Raw genomic sequence first — 18785 nt, forward strand, 5'->3', positions numbered from 1 at the left:
CTTAAAACTGCTCGCCTGTTCCTGCACAGACGATCTCATAATAATTCGTCTCATTTGCTCAATTCAGGATTTCCGATTTCTCCAACAACAGCATGAAACTTTCGCTGGTGGTGGTGTAGCAAGAACTTCGCGTGTGTGTGTGTAAATCCTAAAAAGCACGGTGATCGAATTCCCATGAAAAATTTTCTGGTAGAGCTCTTCCTCTCAGACCCACAGAACTTTTTTACTGCCGAAGCTCTGCCTGCCCGACCCAAGATCTTTGTAACTGCCGAAAACCTGTGGAGAAAGCACAGTCGATTGATAGGTAACAGAGGGAGGCAGTCCCCTTTCGACTGTCCTGGTTTTTTACTCGCCTCATATGGTCACCCTACTTATATGTCTGTTCTCTGTGCCTTAGTTTCCACTATAAACCCACTTTATTCTTGCTATTTTTTATATTCGCAAAGTCTAGCTATATTTCTGATATTTTAATCACTAATATCCTCTAAATTTCTAATAACTTTCACTATTATTCCTATGACATTTGTTATATGCGGTTATATTACCACTATAAATCGTTGAAATCTGCTAAAATTCGCAATGATCTTCTCAACGTCCACAATAAACTCGCAGCGTCAGTTGTATGAACACTATGCGATAATTTGAATAGTTAAAACTGATTGTTTAGGATATCGATTAAGTTGAAATGTCGTAGTTTATTTCTTCACATTATTCCCACGATAACTATGGGAGCTCGTTCTTATGTTGTAAAGCAGCGTGATTAATTTTTATAAAGAAAATGACTAAGCACGTTTAAGAGTTAATAAATAAACTGCCAAATAAATTTCTATAAATCAATATCATATTTTTACTGCAACTTGCGTATGAGACTAGATATTGTTATAGAAAAAAATAACAATATCTGGTCTCATTGTTTAATTTTCCCAACGTTACCATTCATTTCAATTCTATTTCGTTTTTATAAAACTACAGAATCTTCATTAATGCGGAGAACGCAATACTTATGTTCGGTGCGTTTATTTCTTATGAACCAAGGAATAATTGCACCTCTAAATCCCAGGCGATTCGATGAGAAAGTACACGTTTATCATACTTTGAAGAAATGTGCACACTTCAATGCATCAGTTAACCTTCTATCTCTTAAAAACTTTATTTTTTATAAAACAAATGCGGCAGTTCAGTCATTCAATAAACTCGGCAACACTTTTACGATAACCACCCACTCCCTTATGAATGAATGAAATCAGCTGGCTTATGATAGTGTGGGTATTAAAAACAGATTCAGTCGCTATCAACCCAAGCTTGGTGTATTTGTTTCGCATTGCCTGTTTGCGCTGTTTGCAATCAAACTGACAAAGCAAGCACTTCTCAAAATGTTTCGAAATACATAAGGTAGGCGACAAACGGTTCTAGCGCGTGTATTGTACTCATACACACGATACAGTCAAAGAAAAATTTCACAACTATGGCATGTGTATTAGTGTGCGCGTGCAGACAATTTAGCATACCTGCCAAATATTTAAAATGATCTTGGGAACTGCTAACTCTGTCGCACTTGCTGCAAATGTTTATTTACAAATTTTACTCTTTTGTTATTGTTCGGTATCAAGTAATATTTACGCTGTTTCAAAATAATTTAATTCCAAACAGGGTTGATAGTGAGAAGCAGCAAAAGTACGTGATAACAGTGTCCAGTTGATCATTGGAAACACAAGATTGTGTATATTTGGGAATGAACCAGCCGATTAGGGGTAGGAAGCAAAGATACACAAATATTTGTGCATAGTCATCTATCGCAAGTGCATCGAAATGGGTTATCAAAATAAATGAAGGTGGAACATGTGTATTGTTCTTTTTTATCTACTTGTGTTATAGATACCAATCTACCAGTTTTTTTGTAACAAATTTGATACAAGAAGTGTAAGACAGTGTTTCGATTTATTATTAAAATGACATGAACATCAATTGATCAGTCAGATTGTGCGGCGCATATAAAGCAGATTAGTCATTTCTACTCACCAACAAAGTCAGTTGCAAAACAACAATTTGTTTAAATAGTATTCTGAAAACTAAAGCATCGAGATTATTTGAACTGATATTACATTAGCGACAATCGGTCAGATCTAGGTAACAGAATGATAAGAATCGACCTGAGAAAATGGTGATGATAAGCTGAAGCTGAGTGTAAATAAAAAACTAAGTAGTGATTGCATTTTCGCAAGTAAAATGGATGACAACGAGCAACTCACGCAACTTGAAGGCACAACCAATTCAACGGATGCGGATAAGATCAAGTTCGAACGAAAGTATCGGTTCTTTATTTTGGAACCGGCAATTTTGCTGTTATTCTACGCATGGAACGTCTCATGTAAGTATATGTAATATCACATAAACTCGAGTAACAGAAATCATTCCAACTGCAGCCGCGGTCTTCACAAATCAAATTGTCTATCAGACATGCACGGTCACGTTGGGAATCAACCAGTCGGAGTGTGCCTTACTAGGAACAGAAAACGAAACCGAAGCGACAAAAGATTTAGAAAAAACAGTTCAACCGTACACAACAAACATCCTGATGGCAAAATCACTTATCGAATCGATAATTCCGGCTCTATGTAGTATGTTCATAGGACCTTGGTCGGACAAATACGGACGGAAGCCGGTTCTTCTGTCGACTTTCATCGGATCATTTTTCAGTTACTCGCTACTAGCACTGGTGTGTTTTCTCTCCGGACGGTCCCCGATTGATCCGTGGTATTACATTTTGGCATTCATTCCGGCGGCTTTGTCCGGTGGCAATTGTGCCCTAATCACCGGGGTCTTCTGCTATATCACCGATGTAACTAGTGAGCAAAACAGGGCCATTAAGTAAGTAAGGGTGGCGATAAACTTCGAGCTACTAACTTTTGCCTGATCTTTGTAGAATGGGTGTTCTTGAAGCTTCAATCTTTGGAGGTTTACTGTTCGGAACACTAAGCAGTAGTTACATTTTATGCTGGACCAACTCCACAACAGTTTTCGCCATAGCTGCTGTAGCAATTTTAGTTGGAACACTTTACATTGCGTTTTACATCGAAGAAAGTATACGACCAAATGAGCTTGACAGTGCTTCCTGCAAGCTTCGGGAGATTTTCCGCTTCGAACTGGTTGCGGATTTATTCCACACTTGCTTCAAACGGAGACCAAATTTCGACAGGGTTATTATTTGGTTAATCATTTCCGCGTTGGGAGCTAGTATTTTTGCAATGGGTAATTACATTGAAACGATTTGAGTTATATGATGCTATCCTAAGGCTTATTTCAGAAGGCACCGGAACCGTTTATTTTCTCTTTCTCAGAGAACGCTTCGGTTGGACCGTCAAGGAATTCTCATTTTATGATGCCACTATAATAGTGTTCATGATTATCGGCAACCTCGTTGGCGTGTATGGGGTGAAAAAATATTTTGGACTATCCGAAAGTGTCCTGGCGGCGATTGGATTCTGTTGCTATGCCATCGACAGCGGGATCAGAGGGGTAGCCTACCAGCCTTGGCATCTATATTTGGGTAAGCAAAATCGAATTAAGTTCGTAGATTGTCATCCAAACTCGGTACTTTTTGTTCTAGCAATTGTGATCACAATGATGAAAGGCATCGCTGGGCCGATGGGACGCGCTGTGATATCTAATACCGCACCACCTAACGATATTGGAAAGATATTTTCCCTGACGACATCTATCGAGTCACTGACTCCACTGATATCAGCTCCGGTGTACACGTACGTGTACAAGAAGACCCTTCCCTGGTACCCAGGAGCATTCAATCTTATTAGTGCGATAGTTTATTTCTTTTGTTTGTGTCTTATGATGTGAGTATTTGCTATTTGTTGATTAATGGTATTTATAATACTGTTTCTTCTATTTACAGACTCGTTAAAATATTTGAAGGGATGTACCAAGCCACTACGTACACATCAATCAATTGAAAATAGTTTTATAGCGTAACAAGTTTAAGGTAGCATATTATTAAAATTTTATAGAGACATATTACAAATATTTTTTGATAATATCTAATTAAATTGGAAACTAGTCAATTAATAAACGTTTTCGCAATTAATACCATTCCTTGAATATTGAGATGCGTCATGATTTTTTTAAAAAAAATATCAAACATACTATTGGAGTTGAAATTTGCATTTGGATTAAGGATTCTTGCAGGTTGTTCAAATGTACTCAAAAATTATCGAAATTAGGGATATTTATATATTACGTAACACGAAAATTGCCACAAACTAACACGTCCCTCCCCCCAGATCATAATTTATCACAAATTTTCTTCATACCTCCACTCCGTAGTATGTAAAAACATGTTACATCGCGTTTTAGTTTTTTTCCTCTTCACACACATGCCACAAAATTTAACATTTTATCACACCACTTCCCCCTTTAAAAGTGTCGCGTAATTTATGAATGGTCCCTTACTAACGTCGTCGTCGTCGAAAATTTTAAAGTTTTCACAAACTATGTCATGGGTTGCTTCCATTTCAAATATCCATACCAGTGGGAATAGTTAATGCGTGATCTGTTATCTCTATTCACTGTCCGCTATTTTCTATCACTATCCGCTATGGATACCCGTTATCCTCTATTCGCTAGCCGATATCGCAACCCGCTAGCCGCTGTCCACTACGAATTAGAAGTCCGTTACACTGGCTATGGTGGTACGCAACTCAGTACCTTCCAACACGCGACTGAGCTTGTCCGTTCAAACACTATGTTTTCTTTTAGGTTGTGCTCGTTTCCAGCACACTTTTATGTACAATCTCGAACATAGATTTATTTATTATTCGCTTGTACATTCGAGCTCCATTTGCAAACACGGTTAACATAGTGTCGTGGTACTAATTGTCTCTTTCGCTCTACCCATCATCATCAGCGTTGACTCATTTTGCTTTGTGCGCTTGGGTTCAATGTTTGAGGCGAATGTGTAGGTAGGTATATCTAATTTGTTAGCAGGGTTACCATATTCACAGATATTTCTGTAATGTCACAGATTTTTTTCGCTATTTTTGATCACAGATTCTTTTTACAGATGGCAGATTTTTGGCATTTTGATGAAAATTTTGCAGATTTTTGGAAATATTGTAATTTTCCACAGATTTTTCGGAAATTGAACACATTGAGCTCCCGACTTGTTCGCAGCCATGGACCTAGCCTACTCCGGCGGAGAAAAGTTCTCCCGAAACCGAGCCAACCAACCAGGTGTTGAGGTCAGTTCGGCGATTCCGGTGGAGCAAGGCGACCGGTTCGATGGTGCCCCAACGACCCGCGACTGACGGTGTCTCTTCGCGGTCTACTCTTTCTAGTCCCCGGCGGTGAATCTTCTTGAGCCCTTTGGCTCCCTGTCTGGTGTCATTTAGCACCGCAACTCAGTTAGACCCTTTGGCACCCCTCAATCCATTTTGCCCCACTTGCCCGGAGAGCCATTTAGCTTCCGACTTCACTAAACTCCTGTTTGCGAACTACTAGGTCTAGTCCCCGATGATTGATCTAGCCTACTCCGACGGAGAATGCCCCAGGCGAGAGAAGTTCTCTCGAAATCGAGGGGTAGAATTCTCCCGATACCAATGTTTATTTCCATGAGCCACTTAGCTTCCCGCTTCGTCCCGATCTATTCGATCTAGTCCCTGGCGGTGGACCTAGCCTACCTAACGGGCCTGCCAGTGGGTGCTGAGGTCCCTCCAGCGATTCTAGGTGAAGCGTAGCTTCCGAATCACTGGCGCCCCAATGACCCACTGTTAGCTATTCGAGACGGTCCACTCGCGCTAATCCTTGGCAGTGGATACTCACAAGCTACCCGGCAGGGTGTTGAAGTCAGTCTGGCGATTCCGGTGAGGCCTGACGTCCGGTTCACTGGCGCACCGACGACCCGAATCCAGTGCTACGTTGCACTAATCCCCGGCGGTGCACCTAATCTACGCCGATGCAGAGTTCCCTGGCGGTGGGATTTCTCGAAACCTTGATCTGAGGTTTCGCGGCGACTTCCTAGACAAAGGCACTACTTCGTTGGTCCCTTCGGCACTTTCTCAGCTGCTGGGTGAATATCCTCGTAACCAATCGGTTGACAGCGTCCCAGGTATGCTTGTCGTGGCACATCTCTTCGATGATATTGTCAACTTTCCCACCAGGCATACTCCTGTGAAGTTTTTCGAACCTAGGGCCCGGACAAAAACTGCGTTAAATGGAAGTTCACCTCTCCATATTTCCTATGCATCCAGGCCGACACATTTGGGATGAGTCGGTAGGTCCACCTTCTTTTCTACGCCTTGTCCAACGAAACAGTACATGAGGACGTCTCGTGCTGCTTTTCAGACCGCCGACGTTTGGCATGATTCTTGCTATTGCGTTCGTAACCTCCGCCGACTTTTCGCAGCCGTAGTCGATGTGGTTGTTGAAGCTCAACGTGTTGTCGATTATCACTCCCAGTTGCTTCAGTACACGCTTCGATACAATCACGTGCCCTCCGGCGTCGATCTGCATCCGCTGAACCGCTTTGCAGTTGCTGACCAACAATACCTCCGTCTTGTGGTCAGCTATTTATTTGCAGTTTGGCCCTGTTCATCCAGCTCTCGATCGCGTCTATTGACTCCCTCACATACACCTCCACTTCTTCAAGTGTCTCATCGATCATCGTTAGTGACACGTCGTCAGCGAAATCCACGATTTTCAGCCCCAGTCCTAAGATCCCATTATATATCCCGTTCTAAAGAGTTGAACCGAGAATGGAGCCCTGAGGATAGCATTGACTTCTGCCCTTCACTCGTCTTGTCCAACAGCACTCTGCTCTGGGAACTGGCATAGATAGTCGGGGACCTTCATTCTGTGCAGCGCTGCTGTGATAGCTTCCCCGCTGGCGCTGTTAAATGCATTCTTCACATCTATCGTGACCACAGCGCAGTATCGATCTCCTCTTCGCTTCTGTTTAGATGCCTTTTCAGCACTCTCGAGCACTGTCCGAATTGCATCCACGGTCGATGATACTTTGCGGAATTCATCTTAAACAGTCCGCGCTCACCTTTCGTACATTTCGTCAACCTGTTAAATATCATCCTTTTCAGGAGTTTTTCGACTGTATCCAGCAGATATATGGGCCTATACGTGGTCGGATCGCCCGGTTGCTTCCCTGGCTTCAGCAGCAACACCAGTTTCTGAACCTTCCACATTTCGGTGAAGTTGTCTTCATTGAGACACTTCTGCAGTATAATCCTGAACATGTCCGCATATGCTTGATTTCTTTGATTTCAGGCGCTTTGATGCTTCTGCGAGCTCGTTATAAGTCACTTGCCGATCATCCCTGTTTGATCTTTCTTCTCCGCCGTACAGTGTTGGTGGCCAGATAGTTGGATCGTGCTTCGGAAAAAAGACCCTCGACGATTATCTTCAGCTTACTCGGACACATTTCGACTGGCGTCGTCGAGCCCTTCATTTTCGCAATCACGAATAGGTACGCGTCTCTCCAGGGATTAGCACAGCTCCTTGTGGCATTCTGACTTGCCAAGTCTGATCTCCCATTTTAAAACGACGCGAAACACTGCCTTGCGAACTTCTTTATTTGGCTCTGATATTGCTTTCTGAGCCCGCCCGATACAAGCAGCGCCTGGCGTACTAAGCGTCTCGTTCCATTCCGTCTATTGCGTGGTTGCAGCCGAAGTGCATCAACGAAGAGGCCTTTGTTGAAGGCTTTTGTCTTCCACCTTCACTCGCCAGTCATCATTCTCCGTGTTACAGCAAGGTTTCGTTTAAGTCACCACCAAAGACTACCGGCTTCCGACCGATCAATTGCTCGGTTAACTGCTCCAGTATTGGGCTGAACTATTCTACTGTCCGCCCTGGAGGAGTGTCACATCTACACACGAAGACGCCGTTGATTTTGGTGATCATGAAGTCCTCGTATGCCGTTCCCAATCTATCAGCCACCCAGTTACCATTATCAGGGACTTGATACGGCTCTGCGATCAAAGCGACATCACACATAGTTGTAGACTGCCACAACAGTTGGTGTGCGGAGTCACATTCATTCAGATTTTTCTAAGTTATCTCCATTACCGTTAGCCTGCAGTTGCCTTCTTGTAGGCAGGGCATTTAAAGCCACCCATCTGGTGGTCGTTTTCGTCCCCTGGAGTGCAAAGCAAACAATTCGGCCTCTCGCAAGAAGGCCCGTCTCCCTCATTTCCAGCATATCCTGGATCTATCCGGGTCTTTGTTAGCCCCTGCCAAATGTCCAAATCCCAAACACTTGAAACATCTCTCCGCTTGTATATTTACTCGTGGGCGGCTCTCATTGGGCATCTCGACCATCCAACCGTAATTTGCCTACCGCCAGCGCCCTGTCTGCAGCGATAAACGAATCATCCCTGTCAGAGTTAATCCGTATCCCTTCTTTAACCGGATCGTCATGTGCACCTCGCACTAGTTACACTGCTGTTTCAGTACACCTCTCAGCTCGTCTTCCACCGTGATTTCATAAAAGTCCTTGCACACAATCACCATATACAGGATTAATGCTTTAACTTCTGCCTTTCACCCATTGATTTGGTAATAGTCCCCTGCAATGTCGAGCTACTAGTTTTGGATATTTGATGATTTAAAAAAAGGTTGTTCCCTTGTTGGTGGGTTTTCATAATCTGCTTTATTCCGTTTAAAAATCTTACGAGCTAACCTAGCTAACCTGACTTAAACTATTCTATGTACATCAAAATGGGAGGAGTCAGTTACAATTTCAAAGTACATAATTATGTACGGGTAGCGTAAAAAAGGGAAAACAAATCAATGAATAAGTATGGGTGCCAGAGTCGAAAAATGTTTTTTTCGTTTACCAAAATCTGACGAAAATGACGAGCGAGCGATGCTACTTTCTAAACCACTAGAACATTACGAAACCGAAAATGAGACAACGGCCTACGACAAAGCATGCGGGTAAATTCAATTTCATTATTTCCTCCATACATTCGTTTTCGCTTCGAAATTGAGAACGACATTAGTCTCTTCGATATTGCACATAGCGCTGGCCAAACGAATAGAAACTAGTAACGATATTTATTTGTTGGTGTGCTATTTGGGAGAATTACAAGCTAGCGATGATATTGGACGACTGAAGCACTATTGTTGTGCATATTTCCTGTGTTTGCTGCGTTCTAGTTGCATTTTATGATGCATATTGCTATAATTTCATTTAATGAAAATAAAAATAAAAATCAAAATTACTGATTTGAAATTAAAACGAGATTGAATTTTCGTATTGTCATAGGAAAACGAAAGTCACTACTTCTGCTACTCGCTTCCATAGAATAGAAGGGGCGTTGTCTTTATTGTTTTGCTTTGTGTGAATTTAGTAACGAAGGAGGCTGCAAAAAGACGAAGGTGAATTCAGTGAATTTCATCGTTCATTGAATGGGTATGAGAATTTTAGGCCCTGATGGGTGCATCGGTTGCTATCGGTGCTTGTTTGGTTACGCAAGGCTGTTTATTTGTCGCCTCGGCATAATAATGACCTAGTGAGAATGTTGCTATAACAAGTGGTGCGACCCAGAATGGTTTAACTGGAATGCGCCCATCTGGTTATGCAAGTTGGATTTGAAAACGATCGTTCAAGTAATTTACGATCTGTGGGAATAATTTGTGATGCTAGAAAGTAAGTCCGTTACATCATCCCCTGTTGGTTGAATAATGTAGCGAAGTGAAATTATTCATGTGAAAGAACTGACTCCCTTACAATTCTAATGGATATTACAAATATTAGTTAGTATTGTGCTTTGTTGCTAGAGTAGTCTAAATAAAATTGCTTTGCTTTTTTTTATTCTCCTTTAATAAGTCTGTTTTTGTGTACAATGTTTCTTTGTTTAGTTATTTTGTTTTCTATTTCACAATTTGTATCTAGTATTTTTATAATTGTGTAGGGACCTATATAGAATGGGTCTATTTTTTTTCTATTTTCGTTTTTTAAATATACTATATCTCCTATGTTGATTATTAATGGGTTGGTTGGTATGTGTATAAATTCTTGTCTTGATTGTTTATCCTTTTCTAATCTTTGTTTCGCTATTGCGTTTGATTTTTCTAACTTGTATTTTAGTTCTGTGCTATATAAGTCTAAATTGTACATTGGTGTTATTGTTGTTGGGTAATTTTCTTGTGGTAATTTTGCTTTGTTGCCAAAAATTAGTTCATATGGAGTGAATTTATGTTCTGAGTGTGGGGTAGTGTTATAAGTAAATGCGTAATATGGTATCCATTCGTCCCAATCGGAATGGTGTTCATTTACGAATGATCCTAGATATTCGTTTAAACATCTATGATTTCTCTCCAATGATCCGATTGTTTGGGGGTGGTATGCTGTAGCGAATGTTTGTTTTATTTGTAGGTATTTACAAATCTGTTCAAGTACTTCGTTTTTATATTCGGCTCCTTGATCTGATTTGAGTTCCAGAAATTTTCCGTATATTAATATGAATAATAATATGAATTTCTCTACTAGATTTTTTGGTTGGTGTGGGTATTACTACGATGTATTTAGTTAATTCACATTGTATCGTTATTGCGTAACGATTATTGTTGATTGTTTTTGGTAATGGACCTATCGTATCTATGGATACTATTTCGAATGGTTTTGATGGTGTATTGGTTATTATTTGTTTTTCTTTGGTATGTTTTATTATTTTGTTCTTTTTGCACGATTCACAGGCCTTTATGAATCGAGAAATAGATCCTTTCATGTCCTTCCAATTGTAATATTCTCTTATTTTCAGGTACAGTCGATGCTGTCCTATGTGTCCTCCTGTAGGGGTTTTATGGTGGTTTTTTAATATGTACTGTATCTCGCCAGGATCACTAATGAACTTGGGTGGTTGATACATTATTATCTGTATATTTTTAATTGTTTGTTTCGCTAGCGCTTTAAATGTTTCTATGGGTACCTCTTTAAATATTATTTCGTTGTTTGCTATAGCGATTTTCTTTATTTGCATCTTATTCATTTCTTTTTCCAATGCTGAAAGTGTGAACTCTAAAGTTCTTCTTCCACTTATATATGTTGTGATTCTGTTTATCATTTTTTTTTCATTTGCGCGTACGATCTGTGGGAATAATTTGTGATGCTAGAAAGTAAGTCCGTTACACTAGCCGTGGGATCCCTCTACAAGTCGAAGAGCATCTCGCCGTTTAGGGTACGCCTGATTTTTACTAGGTTTTCCCCCAAAATCCCTCATTTCTGGGTCCTCTCTGCCTTCTTGAGCAAAGCTGCATACGTCGTTGCGACATTGGCTTTGAAGAGCAAGGCTTCTCCCTTTAGCGCATTCTGACAAGCCGAAGGTTTTCCTTTCCTCTTCTGCTTCCCTTTTCGCTCTTCCTTCTGTTTTTGCAGTTTCTCGTGTTTCTCCTTCCGACCTACAACGGTACTCCAGCTTTTCCCCTGTTGGGTAACGTCTTTTCTTTTGGCAACAACAGCGTCCTCGAGCGTCTGCTTCTTGGGCCGCCTGGCGAGGTTCTGGTCCTCTGTGGAGTCCCAGAAACCGGCTTGTTCTCCACTCCAATCTACTTATCTTTCCCGTGCTTCGGGCGGGATATGAAGATAGTGGCGTTAGCCGACGCCAATGCTCGCTCAGTTACATCAGCCCTCCACGTTGCCGTGTCATACTCTTTCACGGCGGACACTAGCGCCTTTCGAATTCTGAGAACTATTTACTTAGTGTTCACAAACTTGTGGAGTTCCTCCACCTCCGCTGCCACTACTTTTGGCTTCTGTGGGGTGTAACTCTTCGCACTCTGCTCTGGCTATTGTTGCTGTTGCTGCTGATTACTCTCCTCCTGCTCTTGCTGAATCACTTCAGCTGCTGCTGGTGGTGGAGATCTCACCAAAATCACCTCTAACGAACGGATTCGCCGCGCCTGCTCCCGATGTGTGTTTCTTTTTTTCATTTTATTGGGTCCCATCTCCGGGCCGCTATCTACACTCATTGTACGTAGTCGCCTCTTGTTATCCCATGATTATCTATTCAAGCTAGGAGATCATGGTAGAGTTGACACTATCCTTCATGGAGAGTAGTGTTCACAGCCGGATCGGTGTAAAATTGGGAATACTCCAACCGAACGTAGTACCACTAACTAAATGGTGACGAACTTTGAATGTACCCGGAGACCTGACAGAGTTTTGTCTGGACGGAGGCAGTCGTGCTGTTAGCCCACTCGCCATTTGAAGTCGGTGTGTCATCCTTTCTTACTCAGGGAGTAGAACAGCACGCCTGTCAGCCCAAAGTCGCCATCCAATTCGTGATCCATGTACTGTCCGTTGACGTTCGCCATGGCCAGTGTGTGTATGTGGCATAAACGTCATTTTAAGTTTTCTAAGAGCTGGATGGGTCGATTTGTCTCAAATGAAAGGTACAATCTTTTTATCGGCTGCTATTGAATTGTGTGTCAATCGGAATTCCGCTTCCGGAGTCACGGGTTCAAGAGTGCGGCCATACAGAAATTTCCCATATAAGCTGGTACCACTATGATATCAAAATGATGATAAAATGAGTGCAAAATTACTTGGATTTGTTAGTCTAGATCACTAATGACAAAACAAAGTCGCTGGCTACCTACGACGGTTCCTGAATCCATAGCAGGAACTGAAAAATGTTTAAAGGGAAGAGTAAAAGAAAATTTAAAAATCAAAAAAAATTTTTGATACCAAGTGACTTTAAGATGCATGCGACATCTAAATTTGATGCAAACTCGAAAAAGATGACTTTCTTGGATATTTGCACATTTTGGCCTTTCTCATATAGAAAGGTTATGCAATCACTTTGAAAATCGTCAACCTAATTTTTTTTGACTGGCAGAGTTTCTGAATTTTAACAGGAGCGTAGCGGAGAGGGGCTATCCTTCCTTTCAAACCCCCCTTAGATCACCCCTCATTACACCTCAATTAAACCACCAACCGTCCATCCCTCATACCCGCGCCGCCCTCTCAACCCCATAATCTTTATACCACCACTATATCACAAAGCATACCCAATTAAGCTGGAGAGTGGCTCATTCATGGGTTTTTCGCCCTCCTCACGCACCCACGCCCGTATGACCAAATTAGTTAGCAAGAAGACAATATTGAACTATTACTGATTTGGCTAATTCAATATGATATTTTTTTGTTTCAAGTATTTCACCGTCGACACGTAGCTCATCAGGTTCGTGGCTGGCGAGTCATTGTGTATAAGTGCAGAGTGTACTAAGAATGCAATAAACATTTTTTTAACCCTTGTGAAGGCAAGCTAAAATCCTAACATTAAAGGGCAAGCCGGGCCTCTAAGGCCCGTCTAAATTCAAGCTCCTTTTTTGCCGTTCTCATATAGAAAGGTTATGCAATCGGTCGAAATTTCGACTTTTTAACCGAGACCCGCAGGGCCAAATCTCTTATACCATTCGACTCAGTTCATCGAAATCGTAAAATGTCTGTATGTGTGTGTATGTATGTATGTATGTATGGATGTATGCATGTGGCAAACAATCTCACCGATTTTTCTCTGAGGTAGCTGGACCGATTTGTACAAATTTAGTCTCAAATGAAAGGTGCAGCCTTCCCATCGGTCGCTATTGATTTTTTTTTATTGATCCGACTTTTGGTTCTGGAGTTAGGTGTTGAAGAGTACAATCACACAGCAAATTTCCATAGAAACTGATACCACCATGATGTCCAAATGATGCAATATATATTAAAATATGTGCAACATTACTTGGCTTTGCATGTCTAGATCATTAATGACCCACCGAGGGTACTTCGACCACATTGGCCAGCTATGGCGGTTCTTGATGCCCCGGGGGAACTTACCAAGTTCCTAAGATAATGTCATACCTATCTCTCAGCGAATTCTTTTCCGATTTTTACAAACTTGGTTTCAAATGAAAGGTACAGCATTCCCATTGGCTGCTGTTGAATTTCTAATTGATCCGACTTCCGGTTCCGGAATTACAGGATGATGAGTACGAACACGCAGTAAATCCCGATTTCAGCGTATAAGGCGATGAATGTAAAAAGCTCAATTTTTTTTTCCAAAAGGGTAGTACTCGGAAGATCACGTCGACTGTCGATTGGTTCTAAGCTCCATTTCGTTTGAACACGACCAATAAATGTTTCTGGGTTGCTATCAATTTCTTCTGATGCATAACCGGAGTACATATTCATATTTTTCTACATCAAATTCATCATCGGAAGCAATATCATTCACATCTTCTTCCTCGCTTTGCAAATCAGTTTCGGAATCGTCTGCTGTTGAATTTGCTCAAATTTCTTCCATTACTTCAGATTCTTTGAGACGATTGAAAACATGGGCATATCGTCTTATAGCCATTTCAATTTTTTGTTGTTTTTAGATCCTACAATTTGAATTATTACGAAAACTATAACAGAAAGAATAGACAACAAATAGACAATAACGACAGAGTTAGGTTATGTTGTATCCAAATAATTGTCAAGTAGACCACAGTGAGTGAAATAAAAGTATTTACCCAAAAAAATATGACACACGTCATTATCGTATGCTATTTCTACATTTCTTATAAAAGAAATGTATAGAATTCGCTCAAACTTTCAAGATTTTTTTCTTAAAAGAAAAGGTAAAAAGATAAAATCAATCAAAACATTCCTGCTAATATGACGATGAACTCATCCAAATGTTTTTTTCAGATAAATATTAATGTATAAAACCCGTGGTATTCCTAGTAGTAGTAGTAGCCTAGTATTGCATGCACACCGGGCCTGCCAGACCCGGCTTGCCTTTTTGTGCATGTAAAAAATTCAAACATAGCTGCGCAAAACTCCATAGATGAAAATTTCACAATTCTTTATTTTTGTTATAGATTTCAAAGCTACTTATCAAAATTTCCATGCCCAAGCTTATACTGCATACACATTTTTTTGTAACTAAAAAATTGTAACGTGCCGGGCCTCTTAGACCCGGTTGCCTTTTTGAGGGTTAATTATATTGAACATAACAAGCCGCCGAACTATAGTTTGGAAAAATGTGATAGGCGCATTAAAACAGGTTTTTCCGATAATCTACCACAATCAAAATAAAAAATTTGCATCCAGTGTGTGCAAAAAATCACTAGTGTGGCCAAACTAAAACACAACTTGAAAATATATTGTAATAAAATTTCAATTGTTTCAATTTATTTGACAGATTGCTGATAGAAGATATTTTCTGGATGTACAATTTGGATCAGGACAACGCAATGGTTGATGTGAAACAAGTCATTGCCAGTTATTAGCCTTCGCATGATTCTTTCCCGCGAGTGCAATACTGGGCGCTCCTTTTCTAACAGCTGATGAGGTTCTCTCATGTGTGAGATGTTTAGGTTTGTTTTGATTGGCTGAAAAAAGTAGGATTCGTTTTACTAACCATGCGTTGGCGTCCACGATCCGGATACTTACTTCGATATTTTTCAACGCAAATGGAATCTAGAGCATTGCGTTTCAACCGGATTGTTTTTCGATGAGGTGAAATTTGGCACACCCAGGAGGCGATAATTAGGTCGTTGAGGTGCACAGAACAGAACATTTATTTTCATTTATGCAGAAAATAAAGACATTTTTTTTAAAAAAAGTAGGGGGAACTGGGACAATTTGGACGTAGTAAGGGTTTATGAGCTATAGAACTGGAACGTGTCAACCGATTCACAAATATTTTTTCCTAAAAGTCTGATCAATTGTGCACATTTTCTTCTAAGGAAACTTTTTCCGTTCTATTACCGTATTGTGTATAAACAGTTCTGCGCAAAATTACATGAAAGGTCCGAATTACCCCAACCCTGTTCCAATTCCAACCACCCATTTCTTATTTGTTTTTTTGCAATAGAAATGAATTTCTATTTTGGCCAAAGATATTCCTATTCGATTTTCACTAAATTTCGAATTGTGGAATGAAGAGTTCTCTTTGATATTTAAAAAAAATTGTAGTAAAGTCGCGAATGCGTGTCAGATCGTATATATGGCAAAAGGTCCGAATTGGACCAACCCAACAATCTATGGTTCAAGCACCGCTTAAATGAAAACAGCTGATAGTCTCGCCCAAAAAAGATATTATCTACCAGATCCAAAATCACGATAATGCACTTGACGAATTTCGCGCCAAATCTTATTCAGAGTTGGCAGCACCCTCTCAGACTCTAATGAAACTTTCTGTACATGAAGACTTTGTCACAAAGAGCCACTTTGCATATTTTGTTTTTTCCAAAAATGATCTAGACTGTCTTTTGAAAAGGGCCAAACTTTTTTTTTTTCAAATACCTACACTTATAAGATCAAGTACCCATTAATGCGTAGAAAACTACTCATTTTCAAAAAAAATGGAATAACCCATTAAATGGGTAAAGCGTTTGTACCCATAAATGAGTACAGACCTTGTACGTCAACCTGGGTATGTTTCACCCATTATTTTTCGCAGAACTGTTACAACAAAATGCGTAAAAAATACCCATTCATGAAATTCGCGCCATAATGAAAAATACTGTCAATAGAATTATTTCTGAATTAAAAAAAAACAAAATAACATTCATTTCACATTATTGTTTCCTTATAAAAGTATAGGAATCTAGATAGAAATCCTATTCTAAAACTACTTAATAAAATAAAACCGCCAACTGGATATATTCTTGATGGCTGGATCTTTTAGTTGCTCTAAAAATGCCGAACTAGCGCATATTTTCAACATCCTCAGTAGTCTAAACAGACGTTGTTTTCAGAGCATTGCCGAAATGTTCCGTTTCCGCCACGGACTCAGATGCAGGGCGATAATTTGCAGGTTCCACTACGATCCTTAGTTTGCAGGTCAACTCGCTTGAAATAATGCTTAAGGATTTTTCACCCATTATCAAGATCAATATACCCATTGACATTACCTCATCGAGTAGTTGTGAAATGGATAAAAAGTACTCATTGTTAGAAACAAAAAAATACCCATTTTTTGACAGTTCGAATAACTTCCGAAAATGGGCAATTTGAATACATGAAATGGGTAAAGTTTTTTTACCGTGTATGAGAAATCCTACAAAAAATGTTGTAGGAGTGGTTTTCACAAAAGTAGATAAATTTTCGAATAAAAATATTGAAAAAATTCTTCATTGACCTTTACACTGAGAAAAATCGATTTTAAACACTTAATGTCGATTTACAAAAAAAACCATTTTTGATTTGGATGAAATTTTGTTTCAAGATAGATAATTATGCTCCCTACCTACCGTCAAAAATTCAAGTTGGGCACTTTTAAGGAAAAAAAGTTTTTTGAAAAAAATCTTTTCCTTGTTCAAACTGAATCTTTTTCTTCAGTGTATTTTTATCGAAAGCTAAACCAATGAAAGTCATAATCATCTCAGAATTCAATAAAACTCAGTTTGTGAGAAGATATTGTCTAATTTAGCGACCAAGCATATTTTTATTAAGGGGTTAACTACGTTTTCATTTTTCATGAAATCGAATTTTTTATTACTTTATCTGAAAGTACAACTCCTTGAGAATTTTTATAAAGATCCAAAAAATAGATCGAAAGTTACAGCGCTGCCAAGCGCGCTTCGTCTACCAAGAGCAGTGGTAATTTGAAATTTTAAACTTGATTATCTCGAAATGTCGTTTTACTAAAAATGGTTTTTCCATTATCACGATTGCCGGAAAACTACTCAATCAATTTTCTTATTTTTTTTTCAATTGATCGTAATTAATTTTCTCGTACTTAAACGATTCATTTTTTATTCATAAATTTTTGTTTCCTGGATAGGAATATTTTAATACAATTTTTAGAGCTTAAACAGTGATTTATTACTAAAAACGTTCTCGAATGCAGGAAAAAATTATTATTTATTCAACTAATCGTTAAGGTACGAGGAATACTCATATACTAATGGAATTTTTTGAGTTTATCTTCGTGCATGCTATTTTGTATTATTTCTATACAAAGAAATATGTTTGGTTCATCTTCTGAATTACAATACCTTTTCGTCTCTACTTTGCCCCCAGAAATAGGCACAAAACTGTGGAATTTTTGAGTTCCAGATATTGTTTTGGCCTTATTATACAGCTCTTAGAGTTCTTCTGACATTGTACTGTTGTACTGTTCAGTGAATATGTAGCAGAAAATTAATTTTGTGGTATTTTTATCAGTTTGTTCAACTGCCCAGTTATATAACTCTCGTGAACTTATTATGCTATTTCCATAGTCGCGAGCAAGACTGGGTCTTTTTGCCATTCGCTTGAGAGTGCCACCAATAGCATCACAGGGTCCTTTTCCATGGGATACTGCAACAAAAGTCCATTCTGCGCTTAACTCATACTTTGACTGGAATCTACACAAGCTTGCAAAGTTTTTCTTATTTTTGTATTGTACTGCTGCTCCATCGGACGTAAAATAAATTTTTGAAAAGTTTGTCAATTGTTTCATAAAATTTATCAGTTTTGAGAGGAACAAATGAACTGCAGTCTTCAAGTCTGCCAGTCTTCCAGTCTTTTAATCTTCCAATCTTTCAATCTTCATTCAAGTTTGTTGTGAATGTATACCAAATTCGTTACTGATACTTTTTTTCATGAAAAGGTGGTTTTCATTATTCGTTGAAACAACATGGAAACAACGAGTGCGTCGTAAATGTTAAATAAAATCTATGAACCCGGCTGCAAACTTGTACTCCAAACATCATCACACGTTCAGAACGTCAGGAGCATAGGACTCGAATAGAACGGAATACGCAGAAAGAGCAGGACTAAAAGGATTTTAGTCGGCAGA

At 39.6% G+C, this 18785-nt stretch overlaps 1 protein-coding gene across 2 annotated transcripts; it reads left to right on the forward strand.

The window, feature by feature from the left end:
- Positions 1-1540: 1540 nt before the first annotated feature.
- Positions 1541-4076, forward strand: LOC131688143 (tetracycline resistance protein, class D-like). 2 transcript variants are annotated; one of them, XM_058972298.1, is made up of 6 exons: positions 1541-2368; positions 2424-2868; positions 2924-3249; positions 3308-3547; positions 3608-3848; positions 3908-4076. In XM_058972298.1, the coding sequence occupies exons 1-6, from the start codon at positions 2227-2229 to the stop codon at positions 3963-3965; spliced, it is 1452 nt and encodes a 483-aa protein (XP_058828281.1). In that variant the 5' UTR covers positions 1541-2226; the 3' UTR covers positions 3966-4076. The 2 variants fall into 2 exon arrangements, with proteins under 2 accessions (XP_058828281.1, XP_058828279.1); XM_058972296.1 differs by having other exon boundaries at positions 1542-2368; positions 3305-3547; positions 3908-4074.
- The last annotated feature ends 14709 nt before the right edge of the window (positions 4077-18785 follow it).

This window comes from Topomyia yanbarensis, chromosome 3 (assembly GCF_030247195.1).
Source record: "Topomyia yanbarensis strain Yona2022 chromosome 3, ASM3024719v1, whole genome shotgun sequence".
Classification (NCBI taxonomy): Eukaryota; Metazoa; Arthropoda; class Insecta; order Diptera; family Culicidae; genus Topomyia; species Topomyia yanbarensis.